Below are 22,053 nucleotides of genomic sequence, written 5' to 3' on the forward strand. Positions count from 1 at the left end.
CAAATTTGATATCGCTTGTTGTATTCTCATGTCATTAATGTATATGACAAAAAGGGTTGGCCCCAAAATGGACCCGAGGTACCCAACTTGCCACATTTATCCATTTAGATTCGTTCCCATTTAGCACTACCCTTTATCTTTGTTTCAACTATTGTTTTATCCATTCTAGTATTTTACCATTTATTCCATGGGACTGTAATTTCCTTGCCAGTCTTTCATGTGGTACTTTATCAAAGGCTTTAGCAAAATCCATGTATACTACATCCATTTGGAAGGCCTTTGTCTGAGTAGCTGGTGACCATTTACAGAAATGTGAGCAGGTTTGTAAGGCAGATCTATTTTTTAACAAACCCGTGTTGTGACGATTGTACAAGATTGCTCACTGACAGATGGTGAATGATTCCCTCCCTAAGAATTCTCTCCATGAGCTTGCAGATGTGTAATTTCAAGCTAATTGGCCAGTAGTTTTCTACTGAACTCTTTCTGCCTTTTTTTTGAAAATAGGGATGAAATTTGCATATTTTCATGCAAGTGGGACTATTCCTTGGTCCAGAAATTTTGTGAAAAGTAATTTCAGCGGGAGGCAAAGTTCTTCTGCCAGTTCCTTTATAACTCTGGATTGGATTCCATCCACACCTGGGACCTTTGAGTCTTTTAGTTTGTCAATTTTCTTCCCGATTGTCACATGTTATGGGTATATCCCTAAATTCGTTCTCCTCACCACCTGCATTCATTTGTGTGGGTGATGGGATGTCATCTAACCTTTCTAGTGTGAACACTGATGTAAAATATTCATTTTGAGCATTTGTTGCCAGTTTGTCCATTATAACTGTTAGTCTCATCTATTAAGGTTCCTAAAGAGTCCTTTTGTTTTGGTTCTACTTCTTTTATAGGCATAGAATGATTTTGTATCTTTCATTATTTTGAGCACATTTTCTTTCATGGTTTATTTTGGCTGATCTGATTTTCTGGGTAGAGTTTAGTGCCCGTTTTTTATATCATAATTATTGATGTTCATCGTAGATTTATATGTTCTCCAGAAGTTCCTCTTGGTTATCAATGCTTATTTTACGACCTGTCATGCATCTTGTCAATTTCTTTTCTTTCTCCTTTTTGGCACATATTTTTAAGTTCCGTGATGACCCTCTTGAAATTCTGCCATGATGCTTCCATGCCATGTTTGCCTATCAGCTCCCTCCAGGAAATGTTTAACAGTTCCTTTCTCATTCCTGGATAGTCTCCTCGATGGTACTTTAGAAATTCATTGCCATTTATCTTTGTGAGTTTCTATATTCGTAGTCCATCTTAAAATATGGTTATCACACGAGGAACTAGCTTTTCCACAACTGAATTTGATCAATCATGGCCTCTTCTGATAAGAAAAGGGCATTCAAGATCATGCACAAGATCTAGAATACTGCTACCATGTGTGGGCTCTACCACATGCTGTATGAGAAAGGAGTCCTGTACCAGGCCTGAAAATTGTTCTCCTGCTTGTGATGTTAGATTTCACATTCTATGGTTTCGTGGTTAAAGTTCTCATGATTAGTTTTTGGGTTTCAGTTGTCACATTGATCACATTATACAGATTTCCAATTTCCTCTGCCGTTGCTGTGACAGCCCTGTAGCATACTACCACTGTCATTTTTACTTCCATCTTGAGTTAGTATGTTGGACTATACAGACTGAGGATCCCATGGTGTTCACTTCCTCATTATAGATTGCATCCACGTCCTCTTTCACACACAGCATCACCCCACCTGTTCATGTTTTTTTTTTGTCTTTTCTGAAAGGTGGGTGGTATCCTGAGAGAGAGAATTCCCCTTCTTTTATGTGCTGTCATCCCCATGTTTCACTGATGCCAATGATGTCAGGATTTTCAGCCTCAGCATACACATAATGAGTCAAATTTACTCACTAGGCTTTTGACATTTGTGTAAAAACAATTTAAATTCCTGATATTGTTCCTTGGGAGGGCTGAGAGATTGCTCCTGTATTACATTACTATTTTGTATACTGTCACTCTGGTTTTGAACCAGTTTGTCTTCCGAGATATATAGTTACCGGTAGTTCTACCTAGCTTGGTGAAGGACAATGACTTCTCCCACTTCTTCTATCTGGATCACCTGCCTTCTTTTGATCTTTAGCTTTGCATTTTTTTAATTAATTGTTCTTTGTTTCTTAACTCCTTCAGTTGAGTTGAAGATGAGAGAATTTTCATTTGTCTTGCAGCTTGACTGCATGTTCCTGCCCAATGGACATAGTGGAACATACTTCATGGAGCAGGAGAAAGATCGGCTCATGATGTGTTTGCTATATTATTGTCCAGTTTATTATCATATGACTTTATTTGTATATATAATAATAAATATGGTGGTGACTACTCCTTCATTTGTAGATTTTGTGCCGTTCTTCAAGAACGAAGGAAGTGAGCAAAATGAGAAGCCAAGCTTTGGAGTCTGTCCCAAGCCACTGTATCTTGACCTTCTATCGTTAGAGATTGGTCCATTTAACATTGCAGGCAAATATAACATTCGCCACCCCAAACTGCATGTAATGTATACTGCAAGGTACAGTATAGTAATTTTGTTTTTATGGTTGCTGTAATACGGCAAATGTTTTACTTAGATACAAGTATAATATAGCTGATTTAAATGATTTCAATAGATCCTTCTCCATATGCATGTCCTGAAGCTTTTTAAACTACTTTGTGAACGTTTTTTCTGGAATAAAAAGGATCTTCTTCATTTCACTCATCATTTTCTATAATATACTGTATTGTATACTACAGTAGATAGGTATAAAAATGCATTCCAGTTCATTTTGTTATTAAAGTGTGTTTCATATGGTAATATAATACAAAAATATACGCTTGAAGTAAAACAAAAACACAGTATTAAACATAGGATAGGCTATGTAATGACCTAAATATACTGTAATTACCTGTACTTGAATGTAGCAACAGGATACAGCCACATTATAGCCAATCTTTTTCATATTTCTTACCATATTTTGTTTTAATCTGCTATGGTTTTTCATTTACTATTTAATCCTGTTATATCCCATTTTTCTGTAACTCTAATTTCTAATACTACATTCTTGTATCATTTTGTCCTTACTCTGGTTCTACTTGCTACCAATTATAGGATCTCTTGCTTAATAATCTTCTCCACACAACATTATTTAGACAGTCGCCTCTCATTCTACCAAGTATGGTTTGGTACTTTCAAATCTTCAATTCTTTCATTGCAGCTTTTCCCACACAGTTTTGGTACTCGTATGTATTTCTGAACTTGTTTCCTACCAGGAGCAGAAATCAAAATGCTTACTCCTCAGAGGTGAGGGAGCTGTGGGTGCCATAATACTGCCAAACATGATACTATCCCATTTACTGTTGTAAATGGAATGCGTTTGATGTAAAGGTCTTGTGTTATGTCTTGTCTTTCAGTGTTGCTATATTTGTTGACTATTTTGGTGGTGTTGGTTAGGATCTCCAGCTATGATCTGGGGTTGTTTTTAAGTGATTGTCATCTTTACTGAAGCTTTCTTGTTTGTGCAGTCAGGTGGTGTACTTCTCTTAACCAAATGTTATATTGTGTAGTTTTGGGCAAATTTTCGTTTGTAGATTCTTTTGGTTGATCTGATTCCCTGGATGGCTGAATTTAATGCCCTTTTATATATCTCATAATCAAAGATCATCATCATGGATTTTATACCTTCTCCAAAGGTTCTGCTTAGTTATCAAATCTCTTTTTACTACTCGTTATCCAACTACAGTACTGTACTGTAGTTCCCTTTCTCCATTTTAGTACATTTTTTGGGGGGAAGCCCTGTTGGCTCCCTGGAGGTATCCAGGCTGATATGTATTATATTAGTTTTCTGGCATCAGTCAGTGTTCATGGGGTTCTTGCCTACCGAGGACCACGAGCCAGAACCTGGCCACCTCAGAGAGGCATGAGGAGCAGTGTCCTATAGAACACCCCCCCCCCCCCCCCCCCCCCCCCCAGGTGGTTGGAAGCATTCTATGTCTGCCATCGACCAGGTCTGGCACCCAGAAAGGTGTAAGTGCTCCAAAACAAACCCCTATTCTGGTGAAAATATTACTAACGAAACCCGAACGAGTGGACAGAAATCCCCAAACAAAAATTAGCAAACGAGCATGACGTCATCACGTTGCCGTGCCACTGTTTGCGCAACCCCTTCCCCCCCCCACCCTCCCCAAGAGAGGGGAATCAGGAGCTCCAGACCCTCGCGCCAGGGATACAACTGCCAGTTCTTGACTGATGTGATACTGGCAGGTCATGTGCCTCTGACTCCTGCATTGGTTTCAGTTTGTGTGCCTTGTGGCGTGGTCTGTCTCTGCAGGTGGTGTGTGACCCAGGAGTAATATTCTACAGCACTTGGGCTGCAGGTGCTTAGGGTTTCCTTCCCTAGGTGCCCAGTAAGCACTGCCCTTGGGGCTTGGAGGCCACCTTCCACAAGTCACCTTGGGTTCCACCTCCGATATGTCTTTTACTGCTCGGTAATCGGCCGCCCTTGGAGTCAGCTGGGTTTTTGTTGCCCTCATTTGCCTCTGAGTAGGGGGTAGTTTTTGTTGCTGGTAGGGGTGCAGGGTACTGCACAGCTAGTTTTCACCTATCATAGTGACTGACTCTGTTCCGCCTGGGTATGTTGTCCTCTTGTGGGGTTTTTCTTTTTTCCTGCCAGGTGGGGTGGAGGGTCTGCCTGTGGTTGGTTGCCCCATCTCAATTTAGGGTTTATATATTCATATTCGTCTTCTTGGTGGTACCCCTTGCTAGTCCCCGGTGAGTGGATACGGCAGGCAGCTTCGGCTAGTTGCCGTCCTATGTCGGATTTGTTAGTCCTCTTGGGGTGGGGGGGGCTTCCCAGAAGGGTTGGGCCAGGACTTAGGGTTCTTCCCGTCGTGGTAGGCCGGTGGTGCCAGATTCGGCGCAGGTGCAGCCTTCGGTACCGTCTTTCTCTGGTCGGCACGAAGGATTGCCTTGTTCACCGATTAGGTTCTCGTAAGGTGCGTTGGCCCTTTTGCAGTTCGTCCCATTGGCGGGGTGATGGGAGGGAGGCTCACTTTGTTTGCTCGCGCCTGGTCCCACAATTTGTGAGCCTTTCGGGTCGTTTCGTGCGGCCTGCAGTGGTGTTAGGTGGCTCCTCCTCCTTTGGGCGGTTTGGGCAGGCCACTTCTCCTGCGCTCTGTCAGGTCATCTCGGAGTGGGTTTGCTTGGGCGTGGTTGAAACGAACTCGTCTCTCAGGTGGGTTTCCTGCCTGTTTCTGGTCCCAAAACGGCACTGCGCGGATTCATTCTGGACTTATCCCGTGAATTTATTGCCACTCCTTTCGGATGACTACTCTGTCCCAGGTTCATCTTCTGTTGGAGCCGGATGCTTAGATGGTGTCTCTGGACCTCAAGAACGTGTATTGGCACATCCCGATTCATCTGAGGTTCAGGGATTGGCTTGGTTTTGCTGTGGGGCGTCAAGGTTACCGATTTCGTTGCCTTCAATTCGGCTTGAATCTTGAATCTTTTCACACACCTTACTCGGGTCGTGGTGGCCTGCCTGCGACTGTTAGGTGTTCGGGTTCTGGCCTGCCTGACTACTAGCTGGTTTGGGCTCCCAGCCAGTTCGCGTGTCTGCTCGCCAGGGATTTGGTGCTCTCCCAGCTTGTTGGGTTCGGGTTCTTGGTGAACTGGCAGAAGTCCTATCTGGTTCCCTCAGGTTTGGTTTGGGCTGGGTCTTGTGTGGGACACTCGGACTGCTTTCTTGTGGGTTTGGCCTCTGGGGGCTTTGTATCGGTTGCTGCGGCACCGGCTTCCTCTTTGGGTTTTTCGTGGTTCAATGCCTTGGCGACTACCCGAGCCCTCGCTCGATGTATTCACGGATGCGTCATCTCTTGGCTGGGGCTTTATGACCAGTGCTCACCAGGCTGGCCAGGGATGATGGGGTCCATCCTTTCATAGGGCTCACAGCACAGTGCGAGAGTTGTCGACTGTGTGAGTGTCGCTCCGGAGGATTCGGGTTGCTCGTGGAGCAACAATCCGGCTCCATTCACCCTGGTGGTGCATTGCCTGAACTGAGGGGGTTCGATGCAGTCCTATGCAGTCCTTGGCTCTTTGGGGCTGGTCGCTTCAGGTGACGCGTCTGCCGAGTTCTTGGGGTTTGGCTCTCCTGGTGGTTCATGTATGGAGGGGGGAGTATCCAACGGTTTGTCCTGGTTCATTCCTTGTCCTTCATGGAATGGACGGTCGATGCCAACTCGTTCAGTTGGCTCTGGAAGTGGATCTCTGTGTCAGCATGGTCGAGGTGTCTCCCAGTATACGTGGTACCCTTTCCCGACTGCGAGACCATCAGGGTCGACGCCTTCAGGCAGGATTGGGAGAGGTGGGGTTACCTGTACCTCTGACAGGTAACTGATAGGTACAGAGGTACCTCTATACCTCTGACAATTTCTGACTCGAGTCAGTCATCACTTGTATTGGGCGCAGGTTGCTTCATGTTGGTTTCCCACCTATGTGCTTCGTCTTGGCGGCAGTATGAAGTTTCCTGGCGGTCCTTCCAGTTTTTCTTATCACTGCATAGGTGTACCTATGCACCTCTGCACCTATGTACACCGGTCTCTGATAGGGTTGTCTTGTCCTTCCTTTTGTGGTTGTTCCACGACTGTCATCTTAGGCCGAATACTGTTGCCTCGTTTCATGCGGTGCTGGCGGAGCCACTCCAGCTTGCATTCGGTATTGATGTTACTGTACTTTTGCCCATTTTCCACAAGCTGTTTTGTGCATTGTTTTACCTCCGGCCTGCACATGCTGCTCTTGAGCCATCCTGGTCTTTGGACTGGATGCTCTTTTCCTCTCTCCTCGGTTTGTAGTGGCCCCTTCAGTTCAGGGTTGTTTTTCTAATGCTCTTTCCCTGTTTGCATTGGCCTCTGTGGGTTGGGTTGGGGAGCTTCATGCTCTCTGGTGCAGGGGGTTTCTGCTCCTTCGGTCCTGGTGGTAGGTTTGTTTGGTTGCAACCGTCAACTTCTTTTCTGGTGAAGAATGAGTGTGCTGCTTTCTGGAGGGATCCTTTGGTTGTTGCTTGGTTGGTCAGGCCCAGAGGTGCATCGTGTGTTGTGTCCGGTTGCGGCTCTCCGGCGTTATTTGTGTGCTACAGCTTCGGTGACCGGGGATGCACTTTGGGTTGATCGGATTTCCCTCTTTTCCCTGTTCTTGGACTTGGGTCTCCAGGTCGTATGCAGGGTTATTAAGTCTAACCAGCCTGTCGTCTATCCCCATACCCACGATGTTCATAAGTTTGCTGCCGTCTTCAGCAACATGTCTTGGGTTGACATTCGGGCACAGGGTTTTTGGAGGTCGAACAGGGTCCTGGCCACTCACGACTTTGTCAATGTCCCTGGACCTGGTAGGGCCTGCATTACATTGGGTCGGCGGTTGCAGCCAGTTGTCTCGACTTTGCGTTGAGGAGTGAGGACTGACTGAGTCCCGGGTAATTCCACGTGTTTTTCCTTTGTCTTTAGGTGGTTAGCTCCAAGGAGCCAATGGGGCTCCCCCCAGAAAACCAGCGTTGAATGTAATGAAACGCCATTTTCTGGGCGAGTTCCAGAGACTCCCCGGCATCCCTCCCTCCGGTCAGCAGTGTTTATCGCGTGTTTTTGACATACCGCCTAAGAACTGGCAGTTGTATCACCAGTGCGAGGGTCTGGGGCAACCTCCCCCCCCCCTCCCCCCCCCCTCCCTCCAGTGAGGAGGAGGGGGGTTACGCTGACAGCGACGCAGCAACGTGATGACGTCATGCTTGTTTGCTAATTTTCGTTAGTTCTGTCCACTCGTTTGACTTTCAGTAGCAATATTTTCACCAGAATAGTGGTTTTGAAGCTCCTACCTTTCTGGGTGCCAGACCCTGTCGATGGCAGACATAGAATGATCCTAACCACATGGAGGTTCTATAGGCCATTGCTCCTCGTGCCTCTCTGAGGAGGCCAGGTTCTGGCTCGTGGTCCCTTGTAGGCAAGAACTCCATGCACATTGATGCCAGAAAGCTAATATAATACATACCAGCCTGGATAGCTGAGGAGCCTCCGGGACTCGCCCAGAAAATGGCATTTCACTACATTCAAAGCTGAGTTTTTTTAACGAGTTCAGTAATAACCACCTTGAAATTTTCCCATGATAATTTTTTTTCTTCTTCTTCTTCTTCTTCTTCTTCTTCTTCTTCTTCTTCTTCTTCTTCTTCTTCTTCTTCTTCTTCTTCTTCTTCTTCTTCTTCTTCTTCTTCTTCTTCTTCTTCTTCTTCTTCTTCTTCTTCTTCTTCTTCTTCTTCTTCTTCTTCTTCTTCTTCTTCTTCTTCTTCTTCTTCTTCTTCTTCTTCTTCTTCTTCTTCTTCTTCTTCTTCTTCTTCTTCTTCTTCTTCTTCTTCTTCTTCTTCTTCTTCTTCTTCTTCTTCTTCTTCTTCTTCTTCTTCTTCTTCTTCTTCTTCTTCTTCTTCTTCTTCTTCTTCTTCTTCTTCTTCTTCTTCTTCTTCTTCTTCTTCTTCTTCTTCTTCTTCTTCTTCTTCTTCTTCTTCTTCTTCTTCTTCTTCTTCTTCTTCTTCTTCTTCTTCTTCTTCTTCTTCTTCTTCTTCTTCTTCTTCTTCTTCTTCTTCTTCTTCTTCTTCTTCTTCTTCTTCTTCTTCTTCTTCTTCTTCTTCTTCTTCTTCTTCTTCTTCTTCTTCTTCTTCTTCTTCTTCTTCTTCTTCTTCTTCTTCTTCTTCTTCTTCTTCTTCTTCTTCTTCTTCTTCTTCTTCTTCTTCTTCTTCTTCTTCTTCTTCTTCTTCTTCTTCTTCTTCTTCTTCTTCTTCTTCTTCTTCTTCTTCTTCTTCTTCTTCTTCTTCTTCTTCTTCTTCTTCTTCTTCTTCTTCTTCTTCTTCTTCTTCTTCTTCTTCTTCTTCTTCTTCTTCTTCTTCTTCTTCTTCTTCTTCTTCTTCTTCTTCTTCTTCTTCTTCTTCTTCTTCTTCTTCTTCTTCTTCTTCTTCTTCTTCTTCTTCTTCTTCTTCTTCTTCTTCTTCTTCTTCTTCTTCTTCTTCTTCTTCTTCTTCTTCTTCTTCTTCTTCTTCTTCTTCTTCTTCTTCTTCTTCTTCTTCTTCTTCTTCTTCTTCTTCTTCTTCTTCTTCTTCTTCTTCTTCTTCTTCTTCTTCTTCTTCTTCTTCTTCTTCTTCTTCTTCTTCTTCTTCTTCTTCTTCTTCTTCTTCTTCTTCTTCTTCTTCTTCTTCTTCTTCTTCTTCTTCTTCTTCTTCTTCTTCTTCTTCTTCTTCTTCTTCTTCTTCTTCTTCTTCTTCTTCTTCTTCTTCTTCTTCTTCTTCTTCTTCTTCTTCTTCTTCTTCTTCTTCTTCTTCTTCTTCTTCTTCTTCTTCTTCTTCTTCTTCTTCTTCTTCTTCTTCTTCTTCTTCTTCTTCTTCTTCTTCTTCTTCTTCTTCTTCTTCTTCTTCTTCTTCTTCTTCTTCTTCTTCTTCTTCTTCTTCTTCTTCTTCTTCTTCTTCTTCTTCTTCTTCTTCTTCTTCTTCTTCTTCTTCTTCTTCTTCTTCTTCTTCTTCTTCTTCTTCTTCTTCTTCTTCTTCTTCTTCTTCTTCTTCTTCTTCATGATGCAATGGTCACCTATCAGCTCCCCCCCAGATGGTGTTTTGCAGTTCCTTTCTCATTACTTGATAGTCTCTTCAAAGAAAATCTAGAAACTAATGATCATGGACATTTATGTGCATTTTAGAATATTTTGATCGCACAATGGGGTGATCTTTTCCACTACCTCAATTTGATCAATCATGACCTCTTCAGATGTTAGCATAAGATCTAGAATGCTGTTACCTTGAGTGGGTTCTGCTACATGCTGTGTGATAAAGGAATCCTGTATCAGCTTGCCCTTCTTCTGTTCTTTCTAAGTTGTTCTCTCATCCATCCCTGTTCCTTTCCTCTGGCTTCTTGGCAGTAGAATTCTGCAGTTGCAGTTCAGTTCATTTTCTGAAGCAATAAAATATTTTTGCCTTATAGTGGTAGTTATTAAAGCAAGTTTTGTTAACAATTAATTTATTTGTAATATATTTTTTACACTATATTCACAGAAAAATTGTGTACGAGTTTGTTCTGTGGTTATGTCATGCAAGAGAGACAGAAGTGCAAACAGAAGCACTTTTGTCAACAGATAGCCCCATGCATCTCTTGATCACTATTGATGTGCCGTTCACAACTCTCCGCGCACTCAACATCACTGCTAACAAGGTAAAATATTTAAGGTGTATTAATCAATTTGTGTTTGAGTGGTAGATATGGGAAGGTGGGGTTGGCATGTATGATGTAACCCTGCACTCTTTCCTCCGCATTTACTCTCTCCTTTTTTTTCCACAAGTAATGGTATTTTTTGCTAGAAATGTCTGATGAAATGTTAACAATGAGACCAGTTGGTAGACTATTAAATATCTAAATGAACAAAGAAGAAAAATTCGTCAATCTGGAAACTGACTGTATAAACATCCATGTCAGGGTGTACATGATTTTACATTTCCAAATTGTGTGCATTTCTTTTTTGTTGCATCATTTCTGGATGATATATTGCATGCTTGTTTGGAGTCTCTTTAAATTCAAAACATTTGCCCTGTTGCCCGAGGTTTTGACGCTTTGGTTTAGGAATTAGGGTGGATGTGGTGAAATCTCTTTAGACAGGTTCTCATTCAGTCAGTGAATATCAAGGGACAGATTAACTTTTGTACATTATTCTGATACAAAATATACCACATGCCGTTTCTCTTTCTAGGCCTTTCTCTAGGCCTGTATGTTTTGCATATGAAGACCTATATTCATTATTCCTTCGTATGTTACGGAACATGCCTCCCAAATATATGAAACAACCCTACCAAATTTACATTTGAAAATTTGTACAGCCTTCATTAAATATTAATTCTTAAGGTTTACATAGAATATTAAAATTCATTTAAACTAGCCAAGAGAATTAGCATTATTATTAATTAAAGCATAATTTAAAATAGTCTGCCTGTAGTTCCTGATTTTACACAAATTTTTTATAACACAGTGTTACATACTGGCTCGCCCCAACTGCATTTCTATAAATATAGTACAGTGTACACAGATACGTTGAAAGGTATAAGATTTTCCCAGGATGTGCTTCAGTAGATGATGATATCCTCTTAGTTAATTAGCTTAGCACTGCTTGATCTGGCCAGTAACAAGTTGGGTGGCCTTAGAGACTTTCACTTGGCTAGAGACCTTGATAAATCTAATGGACTTCCTTTTTCCTGATAATAGTATAGCATAACATGTCAAACTTTAAAATTATAGGGCAAGACAGAATTATATTGGTTTCCCCCCCAAACCAGTGACACATTTTTCAGGCTGTAATCCTCTCGATAGTTGACTACATCACAGGTACATATTTACTGCTAAGTGAATAGAATCATTCTATAATTTACCCTTGGTAGTACAGTATATTAACAAAGATTGATTAATCTTTTTTGAAGCATTTTTGTTTATAGACTAAAAATATATGTGGCATTGTATTTTGACCTGTTAAATATTTGTGACCAGTAACTATCAATTACTAACATGTAATTTTAACTAGGTTGCCTAATTCTAACTTTATTTTATGTTAGGTGATGCTGGTTGTGAATACTGTTCCCTTAGTTCAAGTCATGGGTAGGAGAGGAGTATCATGCTTTGTGCTGTCCGAGAAGGATGTCCTGTCACCAAAGCAACACAACTGTGTGTCACACATGAAAGCTGCATTAACTATATATCCTCTTCATAAAGTAAGTGTTACCTTGAGCATAAGTATAGGCACATGTTGGGCTAGTGAGACGCATCTTTTGTTACGGGTTTTGATGCACTGTACTAACATTTACATCATGAAGGTTGCCCCCACTACTTCCTCTCTTGTGCATTTTCTACTTTCTGCGCTCATACTGGAGTGTTGGAAGCAGGTTTAGGATGAAAGAAATTTTGTTTAGCTTGAGAGTAGGCACAATTGATAAAATGCAAAGGGTAACAAAGGCGAGAGAATGATTTGTAGATAAAGGCAATTTTAGAATCAAGAAACTGAAGGTTGCTGATGCGTAAGAGCGCGGAGGAAGAGAGAGACGAGGACACTTTTCTTAACAGGAGGATGGTGGTAAGAAAAGAAGTGAATGTACATGCCACTATGCATGAGTTTGCAGTAGACAGGGAAAGAGAACCCGGACACAGAGCTGTGAATGTGAACGTCAAGAAAAGGAAGGAGGGAATTCATTCCCATTCAACTTTGAAATGGATATACTATTTATCTTTTTCTTTCCTTCTTTCTTTTTCTTTCCCTTGTTTTCTCTTACGATCCTTTGCTTATTCCTATTACTATCCCATTCTTATTCCTGTTGCTATCTCCTTCTTATTGGATGGTTATAAATAGGAGCTGCCTTGTATGGGCCAATAGGCCTTCTGCAGTTACCTTTATTCTTATGTTCTTATTCCTATTACTATCCCCTTTATTACACCTTACCTTTCGTACCTTTTGCCTTGCTTTTTCTTCTTCTAAGATTTTCTTTCTCATCTCTGTCTTGCCTCCTGCCCTTATCAACAGGCTCACCATAGCCCATGCTACATGCACATTTTGTTGAGTAGCTAAATCTAAAACATCATTCCCTTATCAAAATCGACTTGAGAATGACGGACCGAAACGTCGTCGTCCCTTCACTTTCTAGTGTGGTTTGGTCAACACATTACAGCCATGTTATTGTGACTCCTCATCTGCTTATCAATGAGTTCTTAGAAAATATGCTCAAATTTATTTATTTATTTATTTATATACAAGAAGGTACATTGGGTTTGATAGAGTACAGAGACTTGAAGTTTTACATTCTTATAAAGCCACTGGCATGCATAGCATTTTGGGCAGATTGTGCTACAGTATTATTTTATTTTTCATGATGTGTTACAGTATATGAATTTTCTTCACTAGTTGTTGCTGGATCAAGGAAAAGGCCAACTCCTGCATCGTGGATTATGTGGATTTTCGACATGGTTCACCCGAATGCTAGCACAAAGCTTCCCAATTCAGGATGATCATACTCCCTCGTGGTGTCTTGCATCTCATTTGACTGACAGTAATATAGTTTCAGAAGTCTCTGCCACTGGACAAGAAGGCTAGTATGGTTCACATTTTTCTGCATACAATATTTCAATAATAGACACTGTTTCAAACTGTTTAGCCTGTATCATATCACAATATAATGTTAACTGAACTAGTACGTACCTGTTTATACCCCCATACATGTGTAGATGGATATGCACTACACATAAAATTTCAGCCCTATTGATCACATATTAGCACACTCCATCTTTCCATAATGATGATCCTATGCCCAGCACCCTAGCTGACCCATATAGTGCTTTTAAGTTCTTAAAGTATGACAGAGGAAGAGAGAGAGAGAGGTCCAATGTTCAACCTATCCTATAAATATAATGCCACCCATCCTGTAATATACAATAAATTTATGATTTTCATGTTACACTTTTATTTGACATGAGAAATGCGCATTTTAATGTTCTAATTTTTCTTGTTAAAATTGTGTGTGAATTTATTAATAGATGAATGGCAAGTACAGTACTGTATTGCCTTGGGTTTGCAGAAAGGGTGGGGAGGAGTAATTTCCTGACAAATCTTATTGAAAGGAAGACCCATGTTTTTAAGCTTGTTACTGGAATACAGCAAGAGATTAGATAAGCATATTTATACTTGTCTTTAGTTAGGAACAGATGGATAGAATGTATGTTTAAAATGTAATTTAATAAATAATGTTATATAAACTTATTTTTATTAAGCCATTAATTATTAAAGAGAGGGTTGTAGTAATTCATGAATATCAATAATAAATTTGCTTAGCTACATAATAAGTTAGTAAAATCATTTTAATTTTACGAAGTAAAAATTGTGAATGAAAATTCAAAGATTAACATGACAAGTATTTTAAGGAAAGTAATTACTTAATAGGTTGCAGCAACAATGAAAAGCAGATGGCAGGGGCAAACACCCATCAGTTGGGCCCATTCCGAGACACGGCCATCCAGCAAGGCACACAGCCTCTTCTTCAGCTCGGCAACACCCAGGAATGCTCTTCTTGGAAGCTAAATCATGAAGCAAGTACTGTAGATAAAAATTGTGATGAGCCTTGTATCGAGTCGGCTTCAGCAGAAACACGAACAAGTGGAGAAGGTTGTGGAAAAGTACTGGACGATGAAAGCAGTGCTGAAAGCTTCAGTATGAGTAATAATAATGGCACATTTTCAATGACGGCAACTAATTACAATGATTCCTTGAATAATGACATGATGCAAGTGGTTGAAAATAATGTTAATATTAATAATGTCTCCAGTGGGCCATCAGGATGCGACTATCTTGTCTCGACAGTTAAAGCTGCCTTAGAATCTCAGGTATTGTTTATAGTGTGTAATTTACTTTATATATATATATCCCACCAGATTTAATAAAATGAGTTCACTTGTAGAATTAATGAGAAACTATGATGATTTTAAATGGATGGTGCTGAAATGGAGAAGAGGTGTATTTAATGTGTGTGTGTTGTATATAGTAGCCAGAACTGCACTACTTGACCTAGTAAGCATGGCCTGTTTTGCCTAACAACCAGCATGTTTTTGCATATTTCCATGCGTTTCATTTGAAATTATTTCATCCCCTAACAATATTAACATTACATTAATGTGAATTTCTAGGAGAAAATTTTTGGTGCAGGAAGATGGGATGGAACTAAGACTGGGTCACCCTAAATCTGTGCCATGCCTGGAGCAGTGTGCTAAAAGTTAAACAACCCTGAAGTATCATAGTCCATGGGTATAGTGTGCATCTGGGGTGACCCAGGATGCTAGTTATAATAATAATAATAATAATAATAATTTATTTAGGAACAGTACATACATAGTTGCAGCGTTACAGTACAAACATTGTGAGATTTAAAGATAGAGGTAGTACATACAATACCTAAAGCCACTAGTACGCATAGCGTTTTGGGCATAGTTCATAGCGCTCACCCTGTAACTATACTTGGGTAATTACATACATACATACTTACAGGACATGCGTATCTCTCTGCTTCCTGCCTGTCCTTTGCGGTCACTTTGTCCCTCGATAAAATCCCTGGTGAATCCAGTACCTTTGATATCGCTCACCTTGTGCACTTTTGTTCTTATATTGGCATCCTTCATGATATTTACTGCCTTTTGATTATCTTGCAACTTTGAAGGTGCTACATAGTCTCCCGGGTTTGGTGCCTTTGGAGAATTATTTACATCGCTATTTATTTGCAAGAAGGTACAATGAGTTGGTGAGATTACATAGGATTGGTATTTTACATTCATGTAAAGCCACTAACACGCATAGCATTTTGGGCAGGTCAGGTATGTATAACAGATATATATATATATATATATATATATATATATATATATATATATATATATATATATATATATTTCATAAATGTATAAATTGGCTTTACAGTATTTGTATTACTACATGTGTAATTGTTGTCAGTAGGGCAACTTGTTGATCTGTGAAAAAGATTGTATACGATCTGTCATCTGATCTTTAGTCTACAATTTATTTGAATACAGTGTTGAATAAATCTAACATAATTTGTATTTTTATACTGTATAGGAAATGTTGCCGCCTGTTTCCTTCAATCCAGGTCTTCAGTTTCCTCTAGCATCTTATGAAGAGAAGGGATGTAATTGTGAAGAAACTTGCCGGTAAGGATACTCGTTTAAAAAGTTTAATGAACTTGATAATAAAGGTATATGTATGCGTGTATGTCTGTATCTAATGTATATATATATATAAATATTCACATAAACACACACTTAAAATACATTGCATTAACTTGCATTCTTGTATGTACAGTATTAATATTGGTTATTCTAAGTTTCATCATGTAATTAATAGCAGTACAGTATTTTGCATATAAAGTATTACTTTGTGTTGGCAATGTGTGTCCTTGTGTCGTTCTATCCTTACCTCCTTTACATATCCTACTTTTGAACTTTTCAAAGTCATTGATCCATGGGATAAAAAGTTTCTACCCCCTCTTGTTCTGAAACAACTTTTCCTTGAACATTTTTCTTCGCACTGGCATCCTATTGCCATCTTTACAGATGGGTCTAAATCTGCCAACAATGTTGGCTACTCTGTTGTCTTTCCAGACCAAACCTATATGGGCCGCCTACCTGTCGAGGCTAGCATCTTCACAGTCAAACCATATGCTATCTTGTATGCACTTCATCATTTGCTTTTCCATTGTCAGTGCTCTGTCATAGTGGTTGACTCTGTGTTCTCATGGCTTCGAAGTCATTTAACCTTGTACATTCTGTGGTAGGGGAAATTAAATATTGGCTGTTTCTAATCTGTTGCAGGTTTAAGTAGGTTGAATTTTGCTGGATTTCCAGCCATATTAATAATTCCTTAAATGAGCATGCAGACACTGCCACTAAGGAAGCTATCCACACTTGTTGTATTTCCTGCAAAGGCGTTCCTTATTCCGATTTCTATCCTGCCATTCATTTCTCAATCCATGCCCATTGGTATAGTTGTTGATCTTATGTTATTGGTAACAAATGGCGTGCTCTTAGGTTAGCCTGTTCCCTTGGCCTTCCTACTACCACCGTAACTGGCGGTGGGAATGGCTCTGACAAGGTTACGTATTGGCCATACCCGTTTAACTCGCAGGCACTTTAAGGAACAGGGCGGCAGTCCATTTTGTCAGAACTGCATTGTCCCTCTTACTGTCATGCATATCCTTGTTGAATGTCTGGACTTCCAGGATTTGTGTGTCTGCTTCCCGACCGTTCCTCACGGTTGCTTGTCACTCTATTGAATCCTTTGTGACTTAGATACCTTTGCTATTATTTGCCCTGTCCACTTTTGTTTTCATATTGGCATCCATAGTGATATTTAGTGCCTTTTGAATATCATGCATCTTTGATGGTGCTACAGAGTAATTCCTTGTACAAGAATGTAACAACTCTTGTATATATCTCAAAAAAAAAAAAAAGTAAGTCTTCCTGGCTTGGCACCATTTTTTTATAATTACACTTAAACCACCACTTAACCAATGGGCAGTGGTGGGAAGTTAGTCACCTACATTTACTACCAAGATTAAGTAAACTTGGGATATTTGGCTAAAATTTCTGGTTGTAGATCATTTGACTGAAATATTCACACATTTCTTTTGCATTTGTTGGTTGTCTCTGAATTTGTTGTCTTTTTCTGAAGTATCACTATGTGATGTGCTCCCACTCCATCACTATGTGATGGAGTGAGAGAAGACACCTCCTTCCCTCCCTCAGCATTACTCCTCCCACCATGGAGCATAGCGCTAAATATCACCACAATCACTAAATATTATCAGAATCCTGGTCAGTTTTATCACAGTCAGGGGTCTTCTGTAATACTGTCATCACTATATACTGTATATAGCATGTACATATATAATTTGACATTTTTAGGCGATGCTGTGGTCACAAGCTGAATAGTGGTGCTGTGAGCTCATGCTGCATGCGCCAGCCTTGGTGGCTCACTCAGTACTGAGGCTCTCGCACCCAGGAATGTTGCCCACGATTTTTTTCTAGGTGGCGTCTGTTAACTATTGGTCGTGACTGGACCGTAGCTGCCCCTATCCCTCGCGGGGAATTTAAAATCGTGCGCTAGAGCCTCAATTGTCTATATATGTATTGCGCAGTTTCGGTAAAGTTACTTTCATCGTTTATGTGTATTGCGCGGTCTGAGGGTTAATTGCTCTGCATGCATGGTTGAAAAGCTCCATTGTGCCAAAGTCAGAATGTTGTCTTACCTGACTGAGATTGATTCTCTTGTATGAATACAGCAGATCCTTATCTTAACAGAATAAATCTGCTTCTAAAGTTGCTTTTCATATTAACTCATCCCTGTATGTTGTATTTTATTCATTATCAACAGTGTAATGGAATGTCCTTGTGCACGAGCTGGAGCACTTTGCCGAACACGACACAACTGTTCCTGTAAGGAGTGTGACAATCCCCTCAATGTTCTGCACGTTCTTGGCCTCAATATACACACTGCACGTGTTGATGAATGTCTCATGCAGAGCTTATACAGTTACAATGTAAGTTTTATATTTTGTGTTTTCAAAAATTTCTTCTAAAGTTACTTGGATTAGAACACAAATGTACTTGAGAAATGGCACCCTCAGCTCTTTGACTCAAGTTAGTGGTACAGGCTGCAACTAATGTACATAAATTACCTTACAAGATTATTGTTCACCTAGTATAACAAAGTAGTTGGATACTGCTGTAGAGTATTAGCTGGAGTGTGTTAACTTTCTTGTGATGCTGTGTTGTTGTTGCACAGTATAAGACATGGATGTCATCTTTTAACAGGTTTAAACTTGTCATACTGTACATTGTTAGCTTTATTTCTCCAGGCTGATGCCTCCCATCCCAGGAATGTGGATAATGACAATGACTATTAAATTACCGTATGTTTAATAGTGTCCAGAATTTAATTTTTCAAGTGATTGTACACACATTGACCAACTGTTGATACTCTCTCCTCTTACAGTTAACAGGCTTGTGTTCTTTGCTGGCATCACCAATTACTCTTCCCTGTTGTGGGGCTACATCAGAGCTTCTACACATCATTCCTGGTACAGTTCTGTGTAACTGTTGTGGTATGGCTGTATGCTACTCCTGGTGCAGTCATCATATCCATCTGCAGATCCTCTGTCCTCGAAACCATTGTCTTGTTTGCTGCGCCTGTAAACCAGCTCTTCATACCCACTGTCAGGTACTGTTTTCTGTATTTTATTTTATTTTAAGGATTAATGGTTTATCAAGTTTTAACAGCCAATTGCATTAGTGTATTATAATAAAAGCTTTAGGTATTCTACTAATAACAAATAAAAACAAGATTTTTGCAAATTAACTGTTTAGGTAATATAAACCCTTCAAATGTTGAAACACAGTAGCATGACAGTTTTACACAGCTCTGGGATACAATTCATTTTATAAAATAAATACTTTATGTTCAATAAATAATGTGAAGAGACATGAAAAACACGTAGGTGGAGAGAATACTTGAAATAAGTTGAATAGAAATGTTTAGAGGTAGTAATTTAATATAATTGTATTTGATGGGACGAGGCAAGTGCAAGGCAGTATAATAATAATAATAATATAATTATTTAACAAATATACCAAAGAATACCACTGTATACAGAGATTTAATAATATGCAAAGTGTTTTGGGCATAATTTAAAATAATTGTTAGGTTTAAAGATTTGATGAGGTAGACTGTTAATACTAAACAAGAAGTAAGCCAACATATACATTGTTCTAGAAATTGAGCAAAGGATGTACATAGCAGTTGACATATCTGTGAAGGAGAAGAGTACAGTACGTCATAAGGATGCTGAGACATTTGGAACCTGAAGATTACACTCCAATAAGTTTGTTTGACAAGATGTGTAGACTGTTCAGATTTTGCTGCACTGTTTTCTAGTCTCTTATTTCTCTTATTTACTTATTGTTTTTATTTTCCCTACAAATTTAGCATAATCCACTGTACAATGAATCCACTTGAGGTGCGGTAGAGGGGACCCAGTTCTTATCCTTGTGGTATACTGGTTCAATTCCATTACCAGTTTGCTGTCATTAATCCTGCGGCATAGTGGTCAGCAGTCAGGTCCCATCTGAAAGGTTCTGGGTCAATTCCTGTGGTATGGTGCAAGTGTTTGGGCACTTTCTTTCATCTGATGCTTTTATTAACCTATCATTAAACAGGTACCCCCCTCCGTGGTGCCTTCTTGCCGTGGTGAGGGGCTCACGTACACCTCCTTGGGTTCGATGAGGGTTGCCTTTGTCCCCTCTCCTGCCCCCTCTTTGGGTGGTGTACGTGCAGAAGGGCACCACATAGGGGCCTTGTGAGCCATCGGACCACCCGCTGGAGGGGTTGCCTGTGAGGGGCCGCCCTGAGTGGATGGTTGGGTGTCCAGGCTGGGGGGATAGGGGAATGGGGTCTTAGCACCAGTGTGGGAGAATGGACGAAGTAGTAGGACTCCCCTGTTGAAAAGGGGGAGCACCGCTGGGGACGACACACCCTTCCTGCACTGGCCCGCGCTCGGCCTCCCTGGCTGCCCTGGTAGGTGGTATCCCTTGGTTCCAGGTCCCAAACCTTTAATTTGATTGATGCATGACTGACGACACGACTTCTCTTACCCCTCCTACCAAGGCTCATGAGGTGGGTGACCAGGCCCCTGAGTTGGACTGTCCTGGAAGACCAGGCTCTGTAGCCCTGCTACAGGGCCTAGTTTAGGCCCAGACCGGACTACTACTTCCTGCTCCCCTCCCTCCTCTGTGGTTGGGTCGAGCCCAAGCCCTCTGTGGTGACCATCTCGTCCCCTTGCACGGCTCCATCTCTCGTTGTGATTACTGCACCTAATGACCCATCTCTCTCGGTTCTCACCGCCGTCCCCGCCACGGCCACTCTCTTATGCTCCCTTCCCATACTAATTCGTACCATGCATTGTGTGGTTCTGCTACGTGGTCTAAGTACTTTGACCTCCATCCTTTGGATTCCACTCCTCCTGATGATTTTTCCCTTCATAGGCATCTTGTTGATTCAGTAGATGCCTCTGTTACTTTCAACTCCACCCGTCTCGGTACCCGTGTCGTTGCTATTCCTTCTCGGGATGCAGCCACCTGCTTGGCCGCCTTATCCTGCATTGGCAAGACCCCTGTTCGGGTCTCCAAGAATGCTCATTTAAATGCCAGTGTTAGCACTGTTCTCCTACCGCACCATATTACAACCGGTGCTCGAAATCTAAAGGACTGCCACGAGGATATCAAGCATATCCTCGAGGCCCTTGGCCATTCTGTCCTTCAGGTGGATACGTTTACTCGTCCCCCTTGTGGTCGTCGCCGTCTGCCACTTCGGGTTGTGAAGATTACCTTTGATGGTAAGACCCTTCTGCCCTCTGTCATTCTTGCTGGTGCCAGATGCTCTGTTCAGGAGTATATTCCATCTCCTCAACTCTGTAATAAGTGAGGGCATGGTGCCCTCAAATGCTCTAGTCCTCTCTTTCTCTCTGTTCTATGTGTGGGGATGAGGGTCATAAGTTGGAGTGCACTTCTCCCCAGGCCCGCTGCCTCAATTGCTGTGAGGCCCACTCTACCTTCTCCCACACGTGTATACGTTACAAACTTGAGGCAGCCGTCCTCAACTTGAAGCACCGGGACCGTTTCTTTTCCTGAGGTAAGGCGCCCTTATCATCTCCCCCCATTCGCTGGCGTCTCTTATGCTCACGTGTTGTGCTCTTCCTCTCCTCATCCTACTTGCCTTCCTCAGTCTCTCAACCGTTTCCAGGCCTTAGACCCGGACACACCCACCACCACCTCCCCTGTTCCTTTACATTCTGTCCTGAAGGGTCCCCCTCCTAGTTCTCTGTCTGGGGTTCCCCTTCTTTCTACCCAGTCTGTCATGTCTCCTGTGTCTTCTTTCTCCTCTCCCTCTGATCCTCCTTCCCGTCATTCTTCTCCGTCTCTTGGCTCTCTACGCTGCCTGTCTGTACTGGCTGATGTCCATCGCTCTCCCGGAGATCTTGTTGTTCGCTCTCGTTCTTCTTCTCCTATTGAGACGCTCAAGTCTGTTGCCCAGTACATTGCTGCTGGGACACCTGTCTCTTTGAGTCAGAAGCGAAAGCCTGGCTCGTCTCCTTCCTCCTCCCCGGCAGGTAAGAAGGCTTCGCTTTCTTCTTCGCCCCCTTATCTCTATCATTCCATCCTCTCCCGTTTCGGTGGTAGAGCCCTCTGTTCCTGCTGTGGAGATTTCTTAGGCCCCCACTTCCGTCTCGGTTGCTGCCCTTGCTGAGGTGCGCTCCCATCTTTCTGCCCCTCCTCCACCCCCTCCTCCTGTCCTTGACTGCCCCTCTCGGTTGTCTCCTCCTCCTCCTCGTCCTCCTCCTCCAGACCCTGCTCATCTGCCTCTG

The 22,053-nt window shown here is 41.6% G+C and overlaps 1 protein-coding gene across 1 annotated transcript in view; it reads left to right on the plus strand.

Moving 5' to 3' along the window:
• Nucleotides 1-22,053, plus strand: part of LOC123773745 (uncharacterized) — a 38,793-nt gene that overhangs the window by 10,924 nt on the left and 5,816 nt on the right. Inside the window, exons 3-10 of the mRNA XM_045767641.2 lie at nt 2,399-2,570; nt 10,105-10,261; nt 11,647-11,802; nt 12,984-13,167; nt 14,016-14,455; nt 15,696-15,787; nt 18,009-18,174; nt 18,630-18,854. Coding sequence (XP_045623597.2) covers nt 2,399-2,570; nt 10,105-10,261; nt 11,647-11,802; nt 12,984-13,167; nt 14,016-14,455; nt 15,696-15,787; nt 18,009-18,174; nt 18,630-18,854 — 1,592 coding nt within the window. The remainder of the gene's footprint in view (nt 1-2,398; nt 2,571-10,104; nt 10,262-11,646; nt 11,803-12,983; nt 13,168-14,015; nt 14,456-15,695; nt 15,788-18,008; nt 18,175-18,629; nt 18,855-22,053) is intronic.

This window comes from Procambarus clarkii, chromosome 72 (genome assembly GCF_040958095.1).
Source record: "Procambarus clarkii isolate CNS0578487 chromosome 72, FALCON_Pclarkii_2.0, whole genome shotgun sequence".
In the NCBI taxonomy this organism is placed as follows: domain Eukaryota; kingdom Metazoa; phylum Arthropoda; class Malacostraca; order Decapoda; family Cambaridae; genus Procambarus; species Procambarus clarkii.